This window comes from Asparagus officinalis, chromosome 3 (genome assembly GCF_001876935.1).
Source record: "Asparagus officinalis chromosome 3, Aspof.V1, whole genome shotgun sequence".
Taxonomy (NCBI): Eukaryota; Viridiplantae; Streptophyta; class Magnoliopsida; order Asparagales; family Asparagaceae; genus Asparagus; species Asparagus officinalis.
Genome location: NC_033796.1, coordinates 12,895,512 through 12,909,704, shown reverse-complemented (window position 1 = coordinate 12,909,704; position 14,193 = coordinate 12,895,512). Strand labels below are relative to the sequence as shown.

The following is a 14,193-nucleotide window of genomic DNA, read 5'->3' as shown; positions in this document are numbered from 1 at the left end:
GCAAGGTGCACAACAAGAGATTAGATCACAACGAAATTCTCGTTTCTCAAAGGAAACAAGAATCAAAAAGCCAGATATCTCATCAAAGTGTGAAATTCTCGTTTCTCAAAGAAAACAAGAACCTGAAGCCTAATATCCCATCAAAGTGGGATATTAGCTCTTCCTCTCGTCAGCTCTAGGACTGCGCGTCGAGGGATCCTACAAGCTATTACAAATCACGGCAAGAACACAAATTTTACGTGGTTCGACAAATAGCCTACGTCCACGGGGCAAGGAGGGGGGAGATCTACTATTAGAGGGAGAGATACAAATAGGGTTTACAATCACTCAATCTAAACCCTCACACAAACTCTCAGATCCCTCACACAAAATCTCTCTCAAAAGGGATACAAAGGAGCCTTTGATTGATTTTGGAATCAGCCGAAAAATCACAAAACAAATCCTCTGCCACCTTTGCACCTGCACGCCGCTTTTCCCAAGTCCGAAAAAACTCTCAGCGTTTCTCCCTTTTCACGAAGCCTGCCTTGCTTACATCCGAAACCCTAGACTAAACTAGGTATTTATAGGTTCAATCAAACATTTGGGTGGGCCGCACCAACACGTCTCTTTGCCGCCCGCATGCTGCTCCGCAACCGCTTCATTCACGTGACTTTTCTTTGCTGCTTTCTTTTCACGCATTGAGAGTGGTGGGCCCCTTCACAATGATACCTCTTGTTGTGCGCAGCGGAAATTTCGGCAGCACCTCCGGTGCGCAAGGTGCACAACAAGAGATTAGATCACAACGGAATTCTAGTTTCTCAAAGGAAACAAGAACCGAAAGCCAGATATCTCATCAAAGTGAGATATCTGCTCTTCCTCTCGTCAGCTCTAAGACTGCGCGTCGAGGGTCCTCTCGTCAGCTCTAGGACTGCGCGTCGAGGGATCCTACAAGCTATTACAAATCACGACAAGAACACAAATTTTACGTGGTTCGGCAAACTGCCTACGTCCACGGGGCAAGGAGGGGGGAGATCTACTATTAGAGGGAGAGATACAAATAGGGTTTACAATCACTCAATCTAAACCCTCACACAAACTCTCAGATCCCTCACACAAAATCTCTCTCAAAAGGGATACAAAGGAGCCTTTGATTGATTTTGGAATCAGCCGAAAAATCACAAAACAAATCCTCTGCCACCTTTGCACCTGCACGCCGCTTTTCCCAAGTCCGAAAAAACTCTCAGCGTTTCTCCCTTTTCACGAAGCCTGCCTTGCTTACATCCGAAACCCTAGACTAAACTAGGTATTTATAGGTTCAATCAAACATTTGGGTGGGCCGCACCAACACGTCTCTTTGCCGCCCGCATGCTGCTCCGCAACCGCTTCATTCACGTGACTTTTCTTTGCTGCTTTCTTTTCACGCATTGAGAGTGGTGGGCCCCTTCACAATCTATACTACTTATAAAAGAGAATACTCATGTCAAAACTTCTAACTTCCTATTTTGTCCTTTTAAATTTTGATAATTTGCAATAATAGCATTGGTTATAATTAATCATTAAATAATTATCCATAACTCTTTATTAAATGCACCTCCTACTCTCACTAAGAACATTTGGTCAAAAATAAAATCATTATCAATAGTTTATAATCTAATACTACATACAAATGGTTATGTCTATTATCAATAGTTTATAATCTAATACTACATACAAATGGTTATGTCTATATTTAGAATTTTAGAATGTCAATGTTCACTTATGGTTATGTCTATATTTAGAATTTTAGAATGTCAATGTTCACTTTTTGGTCTACCTTAGTTGCATGTCGGGGGGCTTGTGACTCTTCTATCTAAGAAGTTGAAACGACTGTATTAGAGGGGCATCAAAGTTTAAACCATGGGAGGACTAGAGTTTTGTAGAAACTACCTAATGTAAAATTAGAGAATGGTGCGCTTCATTCTTTATTGTTTTAGGTCTTTTGAGCACCGGTTGTTAATGAGTCTAAAATTTCAGTTCAAGACTATGAACTTCTTCCCAACCAGTCACAAAATAATATAAGACAAAGTTAATCAAATAATTATAATAATAATTTAATCAAATAATTATAATAACAATATGTAGAGTCTATACTTTTAAAATTCAATTTGAATCAACGCATAAACTATGAACCAAATTAACTAACAAACAACCCTTTTTATTTTTATTTAACTTCTCTTTCATCTCTTGAGTGTAAATTAGCTCATACATTTTCTTCCACAATAATATCTACTAAGTTAAAACCATACAATTACAAAAGAAAAGCTCAACTAGAACTCCACTTGGATTAGAATAGAAAATTTAACAAAGCACAAGATGTCGACTTCTTTCTAGGATCAAATTTGCTCAAGCACGTGTTATCATGAGATGTTCCTCTATAATTCAACTAGAATTTTGAAAGTATGTTTTGAAACTTGATTATTGTAGAAATTAATCAATTTGGTATAATTTAAATTGGTACAAGCAATTTGGTGATTAGTTCTTTTTGGTGACATTGGGATCACTCAAATTTCAAAATGTATTATAAAAAGACTAAAATGAACAAATGTATCTTAAAATCTCATTAGATTAAATATTTTTAAAATTCAACCCCCTAAATGTATTTCACAGTATAATTTAAAAATACATTGTATCAAAAAAATCTATGATGTTAATATCATGAAGTAGGGGCATGATTAGGAATGCATTAGGCTAATTGCATTATCCTTTTGATGTTACAGTGAAAAGTACAAAATAAATTTTCTTACTATGATTTTAGAAAAAAACATTAACTAAATACTACAACCGGCATATTTACATGCATCCAAAATAAATGTTATATTTTTATTATAAATAAACCCTAATTACTAAAGTGATTTCTTCTTAAACTTTGGCTTTTTTACCTTCTAATTAATTACTCATTTTATATGTTACAAAATTTTTTTATTTATTTCTCTCTTCCTCTCCTTCCAACCATCTTACTTGTATTTCTGAGAAACGAAGTGCTTGGGATGACATTAAAGATGGAATAGATTTCTATGGAAATGCTAACGCAATGATTCAGTGCCAACTTGTGAACTAGAGATTGATAAAATGCATATGAATGACATAATCAGTCTCTCTTGTAATTGTCATGAAGCTTCAACAAGTGACAAGTCCCTTCGCATGATATATCCCCATCATTCAAACATGTCAATTTTAAGTTTAAGTTTAAGAAATTTATTTGGAAAATCTCTTATTGATTAGCATTTCCTTAAGTAGCTTGAACCTTAGTGTAAATTGAGCAAATATGTGCCTCTCATATCTAATATTAGATCATCTTTTAATATTGCTATTGTGTTTACATTATAAGTTTGTTCATATATAGGGTTATAATTTTTTAACTCTATTAATCCACGTTAGGTATCTGCTATTTAGTAAAATTGACCTCTATGTCTGTATGTTTTGCTTCAGCTTTAAATGCTGATGATTAATATAGACTTTGATAAGGTAATTAAATTTGAAACATGATATGAATTTGTTCCTTTTTTTGTCTCATTACCCTATAAGTTTAGGTTTTTCAGCTATTAACCAATCTAATCATCTAAGAATCCTAACACATAAATCTCTTATTACGTCATTTATGTGTGTTTCATGAATATTTGTAAAATCTAAACCGGCTTAATTACATGAATATTGGTAAAATCTAAATCATCGATTCACTTCATCATTTTACAGTCCACATTTAAATTTTTTTAATACTGAACAAGTATACCCACGTGCAACGCACGTGCACTACATCTAATATCTTACACGCCTGAAACTTAATCAAATTTCGTAAAATTTTAAATGAATAAATAAAACATGTGTGTATTTATGAATATATCTAGGGTCTGCACGTCTGCCAAACTTATTTTGGGCCCGTGTAAGTTAGTCTAATAAAGCTAGAGCTGTCATGTACAATTTGCCCAAACTGATTATGGACTTCCACTACTTTAAAGCCCAAAATAACTGGACCGGCCCCTATATCCTCGCACACTAAATTCACCGTATATAAACCCCCCTTGAACTTACTCAAACCCTAGCGCCAGAAGACACAGATAGCATCCTCCTCCCTCTCTCGCAGCGGCTAGGGTTTTGTTCTTTTCTCGCAGTAGCAATGGTGAGATCCATTAAAGAGAGGGGGAAGTCATTCTGTTCTCTTTCGAATCTAATCGTCGATCTCCATTGTTGCAGGCTGAGGTTGAGACCGATGTTGCTACAGGCCAGCCGAAGAGGAGAACGTTCAGGAAGTTCGCCTTCAGAGGCGTTGATCTCGACCAGCTCCTCGATATGTCGACTGATGAGCTTGTCAAGCTCTTCACTGCTCGCGCTCGTAGAAGGTAGCTGGATCTGATTCGGGTCGGATTGGGTTTGAGATCCGAAACCCTAGGCCTGTTTCTGATTCTTCGATTTCATGAAAATTGATGAGGATTTATTTTTTGTTGAATTTGTTTGGTAGGTTTCAGAGAGGACTGAAGAGGAAGCCTATGGCTTTGATCAAGAAGCTGAGGAAGGCGGTAAGATTGTCTCGAATCTTTAAAGATCAAAATATTAGTGAAAATATGACAGAATGTTCGTATGATTTTAAGCGATTGCCCATTTTATTCCTTCATTTGTTTTGCATTTGTGCCATGAAACAAAATTAATCAACAATACATGTGATATTGTTCACAATTATATACTGTTTACAAGTATATTTACATATATAGAGTTTTAGTTACAAGGCATTTCGTAATTAAGTGACTTCGAGGAGCTTATTATCATGTTTGCTACTGCCTTAGGAGAGCACAGCACGATTAAGCAAGAAACAAGAGCTTAATAATTGGTAGGAAAAGTTTGTATTTGGTTGATTGCTCCCGCAGAAGTTGTCCGTGATTAATTAGGCAAAATGAAGATATGTAGTTAGGATATCTTTTCCGCATGTAGGGAAGATCAAGCACTGCCAATGACAGATCGACGGATATTTCCTATGGTTTCATTTCGGTTCATTCCTTGTGTATCTTGCCAATCTCATAACTTGAAAAGATGTTTTGATTGTGATTTTTTTCCTTTTATCTTGGTTACTTGTACTTTTGGCGATGTTGTTCACCCGGTTGCAATGCCATATCTTTGTATAGATGCCTATCTTGGTAGATATTATTCACTGACAAACTTAAAAGATTATTAATGAAATGGATGGATGCCAAAAATTGATGCAGTGTACAATAAAGTAAAAAATCAATGCTTGCCTAATTTAGTTATATAAATGTATATTAACTTTAAGAGTTCTATCTAGATGACTTTTAGAAGCTTTTGAGAACCTTTGGGCATACTATTGAGTGCATCTTGCTTTTGTTTAGGGGATTGGTTATTGTTCCTTTTGAATAGTTTTTCATTTGTATATTAACTTCACTAGTTCTATCTATACAACTTATAGAAGCTTTTGATAACATTTGGGCATGCTACCGAGTGCATCTTGCTTTAGTTTAGTTTAGGGGATTGTGGTTGTTCCTTTTGAATACTTTTTCATTCGTGCAAAACTTGTAATTTTAAATTAAATTATATAATTCCATTTTTGAGTTAAATTGTTAAAACGAGACTCCACCTATTAGTGCATGCATTGTAAGACTGCATGGGTAATTTCTGGAAATCACGCAATGTGGATAATTAAATTTTTTGGTGGCTTCAATCATATAGCCGTGGATTGGTTTTCTATGCTTGACTTGCTTAATATTGTGACATCCTTTCTGCTTCATTTTCCTCTACGTTAAACTACTATGGGACTTTGTTATTAGTTATATCTGGGAGACCTTATTCTCTTTCCTTTTTTACTTGTAACTTCAAATTATCTAATTAGTGATTGCGTGGCACTTTGCTTCTCAAATTGTGACATCAGGTTAGAGTTGGATGACACATCAATATAAGAGAAAGTAAATGAGTGTAGCAGGCTAAAGACAAGTGAAGGATGCTATAAGTAATCGAGGAGAATACAGTTTATTGGGATGAATAAATGATAAATTTGTACAACAAAGAAGGTTTTATGGGAGAAAAGATGAGTGATTTTAAGAGAGTATATAGCGGAAAGACTAATGGACTGATGTGATTAGGTTGTACTACAATTGAAATCATATAAAAGTTGAATTGTCCTTTTTTGGCCTCAGTCCCTACTTGGCTCCTAAACTATTACATCTATCCCTGCGTACTTCTTAAACCTTTTTTTTAATATCAGCTTGCCCCCTAAATTATTAACGTCCACCCTCTTTTCCCCTGAACTGTATTCATTCCCACCTAACCTCCTAAACTATCACTTTCCTCTTATAAATCCATTTAAACACCAAATAAATCAGAAGTGGTAACTGGGGATCGAACATAATTCAGGCGTTAAGTTTAGGAGGGCGAGGAGTGTCCGATCATAGTTCAGAGGATAACAGGGAATGCATTCAGTAGTTTATAGGGGTACGTATAGACTCAATCTAGTTGAGGAGGGTAAGCAGGAACTAATTTGTTAGTTTAGGAGGCAAGTTGGATCCGAAGCCTTGTTTTTTTAAAAAAAAATAATTCTGGAAATTTTTAATGTAGAAGAATTCTAAAAGTAAGACATGGACGATGTACAATTCTTATGTTGCCTGATGCTTTATACTGCTTAAATCTTATATTGATTTCGAATTTAATTGCAAGCAATTAAAAGTGAGGCTGTACCATACTGGTCAAAGAGAACCTTCCATTCTGTTTTTGGTTATAGAGTTACTAATTGGTTTGCTGCTTGAATTTTTTATTTGTTTGTAATTGTATTTTACGAGAAAAACTTTTTTCATGGCTTTAGTCTTTTTGCTTTGATTTTTATTAGTCTAGCTTATATTGAAAAGTGTATCTGCTGACTTATGGAATGCATATTTATTTGCTTTGTGGTTAAAGGTGGTATGACGGACTTTTTTTTAGTTAATAACCTGTGTAGCTAATATTTTTTGGATTTGTTGTTTTATGAAATTTTATTGTCCTTTGTACATAGTACCTGCAGAGCCAAGTTTATAGGTACGTTATAATGATGCCTGAGATGGTTGCTGCCTTGTTGCATGTTCATTCCTCTTTATGTTTTCACAGTAGTTTTAGCTTCTGATCTTTTAATACGTCTGACACGTTTAAATTGCAGGGTGATATACTTTTTTTACTGGGTTTGTCCACTAAGCTATTCACAACCCTTTATGTTTAACTTTGCAAGTAGTTTACCTTTTCTCCTGAGAGAGAGAGAGAGAGAGAGAGAGAGAGAGAGAAGAGAGAGAGAGAGAGAGAGAGATTGTGCTGAAGTTTCAAAAAAAATTACGTGAGAGAGAGAGAGAGAGAGATTGTGCTGAAGTTTCAATAAAAATTACTTGTCATGCATCTATTCTGAATTGTAGGTATGCAATGTAAATTGCCAATCTTAGAGTTTGATCTTTCTATTTAAAATTTATACTAGTTATTCCTCTTTCAGAGTGATGTTTTTCCCTTAAAATATGCGTACCTCCTTAAATCTTTTTTCTAATGTTTCGGTACTGTCCTAACCTCATATCCTTAATCTGCATGAAACAGAAAAAGGAAGCACCCCAAGGTGAAAAACCGGAGCCTGTGAGGACTCACCTCCGCAACATGATTATTGTCCCTGAGATGATCGGTAGCATCATCGGGGTCTACAATGGCAAGACCTTCAACCAGGTCGAGATCAAGCCTGAAATGATTGGTCATTATCTTGCTGAGTTCTCAATCTCATACAAGCCTGTCAAGCACGGTAGGCCCGGTATTGGAGCTACCCACTAGAGAGAGAGAGAGAGAGAGAGAGAGAGAGAGAGAGAGAGAGAGAGAGAGAGAGAGAGAGAGAGAGAGAGAGAGAGAGAGAGAGAGAGAGAGAGAGAGAGATTGTGCTGAAGTTTCAAAAAAAATTACGTGAGAGAGAGAGAGAGAGAGATTGTGCTGAAGTTTCAATAAAAATTACTTGTCATGCATCTATTCTGAATTGTAGGTATGCAATGTAAATTGCCAATCTTAGAGTTTGATCTTTCTATTTAAAATTTATACTAGTTATTCCTCTTTCAGAGTGATGTTTTTCCCTTAAAATATGCGTACCTCCTTAAATCTTTTTTCTAATGTTTCGGTACTGTCCTAACCTCATATCCTTAATCTGCATGAAACAGAAAAAGGAAGCACCCCAAGGTGAAAAACCGGAGCCTGTGAGGACTCACCTCCGCAACATGATTATTGTCCCTGAGATGATCGGTAGCATCATCGGGGTCTACAATGGCAAGACCTTCAACCAGGTCGAGATCAAGCCTGAAATGATTGGTCATTATCTTGCTGAGTTCTCAATCTCATACAAGCCTGTCAAGCACGGTAGGCCCGGTATTGGAGCTACCCACTCTTCCAGGTTCATCCCTCTCAAATGAAGAGCTGCTGTCGAAAGTTTGTACTTTCTTAAAACTATTTTCTCTAGGTTTATATGTTGAACTAGGATGGATGTTTTCTTAATTTCTGTAGAACTTTTGTGGTTTGATTTTGGCGTTTGAATGGCTTTACTCCTGTTTGGTACATCTACACCCAGTAGCATTGTTGACTGCTTCTTAATTCTACTATATTTTGCAGATTTTTTGGTCCTGATTATTGATGCTGTTTTGTTTATTCTCTGACTAATCTATGTTGAATATCGCGGCTTGATTCTTGTGTTGTTCCCCTTGGGGGTGTTAGTCAATTTGGGATATTTTCATGCAGAATGGAATAATTGTTAAAGTGGAATAATTTTTCGTTAGTGGGATATTTTAGTGATAAATAGGAACAATTTTGTAAAGCGGAATATTTTGATAAAATAATATGAGATAAATTTTTATAATCATGAAAATATATATTTATGCATTTTGAAGAGATATAAATATTATTTATGTATTTTAAACTTACCAAAAATAAGAGTTCTAGTCTCTCAAATTATTCCAAGTTTTATCTTAGAACTAGGTAGTAAAAAACTAGAACTCTCTATTTTTTGTTATTTTTTATTTTTTATATTTCTTTACTTCTTTTCTTTCCTATTATGGTTATCATCATCATTAGATCATTATTATAATAATAATTGTTAATATCTTATAGTCTAATCAAAAGTTATTTAATAGTAAAGAACATTCTTATAAACAATTATCAATCAATAATAGTAAGTTTAAAATACATAAATAATATTTATATCTCTTCAAACGCCATAATCAAACCATAATAGCGAAAGGCGTTTGAATGGCTTTACTCCCGGTATTTTAAACTTACTATTATTGATTGATAATTGCTTACAAGAATGTTCTTTACTATTAAATAACTTTTGATTAGACTATAAGATATTAACAATTATTATTATAATGATGATCTAATGATGATGATAACCATAATAGGAAAGAAAAGAAGTAAAGAAATATAAAAAATAAAAAATAACAAAAAATAGAGAGTTCTAGTTTTTTACTACCTAGTTCTAAGATAAAACTTGGAATAATTTGAGAGACTAGAACTCTTATTTTTGTACAGAAAAATAAAAAATGTGGGATAATTTTGTATCGTTATCTCAATTCTAGTTTTGTCTAACATTGTAAAATTTTGTTCTAGTTTTAGTTCTACTAGTTTTGTCTAATATTGTAAAATTTTGTTCTAGTTTTAGTTCTACGTGACTAACACCTTAAGAATTTATCCCACAAATTACTTGGACGATAATTATTAGCGAGATTGGTTCTGTCGGGCTAATAGTTGGTTCGTTTTTTACCTAAAAACCGTGTTGCGTTGACATTTGAGTGTCTGATCTTAGGTAAGATTCGTCAAAGATAACATACCCAATTATAAATTCAGAAACCTTGCTCTTTTAAGAATATATGGTTGTATATCTGTGTTTGCCGGCAACAATGCAAATACGCAAATATAAGCATCTTTTGATAAAGATGTATAAAAGAATTTAGTATGGAATTAGTCTGCTGATGTGTAGTTTTTTATTTTATTTTATTTTCCCCCCTCATGATTTACCCCTCCTCCGAGTTCTGTACTTAGGAAAAAACGTCATGATCCTGGTTAGGGGTGTCCAAAAAGCCCGGAGCCCGGACCCGGCCCGGTGTCCGGCCCGGGCCCGGCCCGGTCGTGCCCGGGCCCGGGCCCACAACGGTCACAAACGTGACCGTTGACCCCGGTCCGGGCCGGGCCGAACGGTCACAGGGGCTTCGAATGCCCGGTCCGGGCCGGGCCAGCCCGGCCCGGCCCGGGCCGAACGGTCACAAAAGTGACCGTTTGGCCGGGCCGGCCCGGCCCGGGCCAAATCTGGCCTAACGGCCAGATTTGGCCTTTTGACCGTTTTGCCCCTTAAAACGGTCAAAAACGGCTATTTTTCGAGGGTTTTTTGGTCATTTACCTAGGGGGCTGGTTCTATAAATAGAGGGGGGGTTTCAATTCATTTTCTCACAACAAAACTCATCTATTTCTCTCTCTACTACTCTCTTATACAATAATATACTATCCTATAATCTTTTGTATTTTCTAATACTTCCAACAAATGGCTTCTGGGTCTGATTATGAAGAGCAACATGCAACTCCTACCGATCCAGAGATGAGTCCTCCTACAACAACTCCTCATCCTACCGGTGTTAATCCTGAATCTGGTGGTGACGAATCTACGGCACCAAGAGCTCCAAAAAGGCCGAGGTCTGATGTATGGAATTTTTTTGAGAAGATAGACGTCACCAAGGATGAACACGGTAGGATCATCTCTCAGAATGCGAAATGTGCGCTGTGCGGCCAGATATTCAAAGCTCATCATAAGAGCGGCACCAACCATCTCAAACGGCATATTGAAAAACACAACAAAGGCCAAAATCTACAAGGTGATATCCGGCAGTCTATGCTTTCCCAATCATCCTCTTCAGGTACCCTCGGCAGTTGGAATTATGACGCTGCCCGAGCCCGGAAATGCGTAATCAGGTTTATTGTTCTTAAAAACCTTCCTTTTAAATTAGTAGAAGATGATGAATTTGAAGATATGTTTAGAGATGGTTTTTATCCTGCATTTACAAAATTTTCTCGTCAAACCTGTCAACGTGATATTTTAAAATATTATGTTGAGGAACAGGGAAAAATAATTTCTTATTTTAAAAATTTAAACTGCAAATTTTCTTTAACTTCTGATATTTGGTCATCTAGAGTGCAAACTGGTTATTTATGTATAACAGCACACTGGATTGATGAAAGTTGGAAAATGTTTAAAAGAGTTGTTTCTTTTATTGCAATTGAAGAGTCACACACTGGTATTAATGTTGCAAATTTAATTGTTGAAGAACTTATGAAACTAGAAATTGATCAAAGAATATTTACTCTTTCACTAGATAATGCAAGTAATAATAATGTAGCTGTTGATTTTCTGAAAATAACTTTGTCATTGCCATGTCATGGTGAGCTTTTTCATGTTAGATGTATCTGTCATATTTTAAATTTAATTGTTCAAAGTGCATTTTCTGAAATTAAACCCATGATAGAAAAAGTTAGAACAGTTACTAATATGCATAATGCTTCTGAAATGAGAATTAAAAGATGGAAACAATGTTGTAAAAGAAAAAATTATAAGCCTAGACTAATTCCAAAAGATGTTGACCATAGGTGGAATTCCACCTATGCAATGTTATCTGTAGCAATAGAATATAAAGAAATTATAAATGATTTTATAAATTTTTATGCTTCTAGTTCTAGCTCTGGTAGTGCTTATGGAATAACTGAAGATGAATGGACAGTTATATGTAAATTAAATGAGATGTTACAAGTTTTTTATGATGCTACTATGTTATTATCTGGTTGTTATTATCCAACTATTACTTTAGCTGCTTTACAAATTTTAAATATTCAAAAATTTTTTGCAAAATATCGTATGGATGATACTTTTGGAAATATAATTTTTCAAATGGAGAGTAAATTTAATAAGTATTTTAGGCCTATTCCTCATATTTTTGGTATTGGTGTTCTTATTGATCCATGCTTGAAGGAAATTGGCCTTCGAAGTTTGTTACAATCATTATATGGTGGACAGATTATAGACTTAGATGATGGATCCACCCTTACTGCTACTACTCATTATGTAGCTATTAGAAATTATTTTCAAACCTTATATGATGAGTATGCAGCTAGATATGGTGTAGCTACACAACAGTCTTCAGCTTCGGCACCTTCAGCTTCGAGCACAGGTCGAGGTAAAAGTGTAAGTTTTGATAGGTATGCAATGGTAGCTGAACTAACTGGTGGATCTGGAACTTCATCAGGATTAGAGGTTTCTGAAATAGACGAATATTTATCTGCTTCCTTAGTTAAATGTCAAGGAAATGCTTTAGATATTTTGCAATGGTGGAAAGTATATGGATCAGTTTCATATCCTATACTTTCCACCATGGTTCGTGACTTACTATCAGTGCAGGTTTCGACTGTAGCCTCGGAATCCGCTTTCAGCACAGCAGGACGTTTGATCGACGACCACAGGACATGCTTAGATCCGTATACTGTACAAGCGGTGATGTGCTTACAGGATTGGTGGAGATACGAGAAGCGAACACAAGGCATCGAACGGATTGCTATGATTGAAGATAAATTTGAAGAGTTGGGACTAGCAGATAGATATAATGATTAGATAATATTCATAAAATTGTAATTTTTATTTCTTAGCTTTAAATTTGAATTAAATTATTTCGAAAAAAGTTGCAAATGATAGTGATATGGGTGAGTAGGTGCCAACCTAGTTGGGATGTACTCATCTATTGTGATGCGACGAATTTCGAAATAAATTTATACTTGTAAAGGATTTACCGATTATTAATAAAGAAGTTATTTTTATCATTTTTTGTACTTGTAATTTATGTCATTTCATTTCAAGTTATTAATAAAATTTATGACATTTTTTATAATAATTTATAATTTATGGTTTTGTTAAAATTTAAAAAAATAAAAAAAAAACAAAATTTAAAAAAAAAACAAACCGGGCCGGCCCGGTGTCCGGCCCGCTCAGGCCCGGGCCCGGGCTTGGGTTTTGCCCGGCCCGGGCCCGGTTTTCCGGGCCGGGCCGGCCCGGGCCGGCCCGGATGGACAGCCCTAATCCTGGTCTTGTTTCGTTGTTTTTGTTTTTCGCATGTTCTTCCTTTTTTACTTGCACCGTACTCGTAGCGTGGAAACTAAACTAGCACATGTCCAAAGTGTGACCGACTTCGAGATTAGTGAACGAATCAACTGTATTGTAATAGACTTGACATTATTGTTAATCTAAATTGTTCTACTACTTTAAAACTTCTCACTGCAGAGATTATTATCGTAATCAGAGTGTCAACGTAAAGACATGACGTGGATGCAATTATGTATTGTCGTCCGGGTTTGGTCGTGTTCTTAATATGTTTTTAAAAATATATTAAGAATTTGAAGTGCATAGTGTACTTCCACTAATTACCAATTGGCATTTTTCATAGGATCTTGTTTATATTAAGGCATGTTTTCTTTCACAGGCTTTATTACGATATTAATATCAAAATTAATATTACGACCACCGTGGATGATCCGGACAGTTGAGAGGTTTCAATATGGTTCTTTTGTGAGGTTCCAAAATATCTCCCACAGTTCTAGGTTTGATTTTGGGCTAAGTTATGAAAGTAAAAGAAGTTGAAAAAGTTACCAATATAATTACCCCTTCTATGAAAATACCTTCCGGGATATCAATGTCATAATGTTATCAAGGAATTAAAGAAACATATTGTTAACCTGACCACTGTCCTACTAAAAATACCAATTTGTTAATTTAGCAAATTATATAATAGATCAATCTTCAAAACGACATTAACTCTTTGATTTCTATCTAGACTAATAAAACATACTGGATGACCTACAAATCTCGAAAAAGTTACTAACAAGAAAAATAAAGTGCAAAATTAAAGCTAACAACAAGAAAGCTGCAAAATGAGCTAACAAAAAAGGGTTTTTCTATAGAGTGTCCATGGGCACTCTATAGAAGATGAGAGAGATAGAGAGAGATGATTGAGGAGGGGGCCCACCTGATTTGTATTGGGATCCCCTCCCTAATCATCTTTTTCTATCTCTCTCCTCTCTTATAGAGTGCTCATGATCACTCTATAGAAAAACCCAACAAAAAAACTTAGGGTGTGTTTTTTGTTCTTCTTTTGTATAGGTGGGTGGATTTTT

General features: G+C 35.5%; 1 protein-coding gene across 2 annotated transcripts; it reads left to right on the top strand.

Moving 5' to 3' along the window:
- Window positions 4,011-8,625, top strand: LOC109833051 (40S ribosomal protein S15-like). 2 transcript variants are annotated; one of them, XM_020400593.1, is made up of 5 exons: window positions 4,011-4,135; window positions 4,210-4,355; window positions 4,475-4,532; window positions 7,564-7,736; window positions 8,336-8,625. In XM_020400593.1, exons 1-5 carry the CDS (start codon window positions 4,133-4,135, stop codon window positions 8,409-8,411), a joined length of 456 nt encoding a protein of 151 aa, XP_020256182.1. In that variant the 5' UTR covers window positions 4,011-4,132; the 3' UTR covers window positions 8,412-8,625. The 2 variants fall into 2 exon arrangements, with proteins under 2 accessions (XP_020256182.1, XP_020256183.1); XM_020400594.1 differs by lacking the exon at window positions 8,336-8,625 and having other exon boundaries at window positions 7,564-7,788.

What these genes read in the sequence shown, in the direction of transcription:
- LOC109833051 (XM_020400593.1), top strand. An exon ending in ACTGCTCGCGCTCGTAGAAG is followed by an intron (nt 4,356 to 4,474) that starts GTAGCTGGATCT and finishes TTTGTTTGGTAG; the next exon opens with GTTTCAGAGAGGACTGAAGA. An exon ending in TATCTTGCTGAGTTCTCAAT is followed by an intron (nt 7,737 to 8,335) that starts CTCATACAAGCC and finishes TGAGTTCTCAAT; the next exon opens with CTCATACAAGCCTGTCAAGC.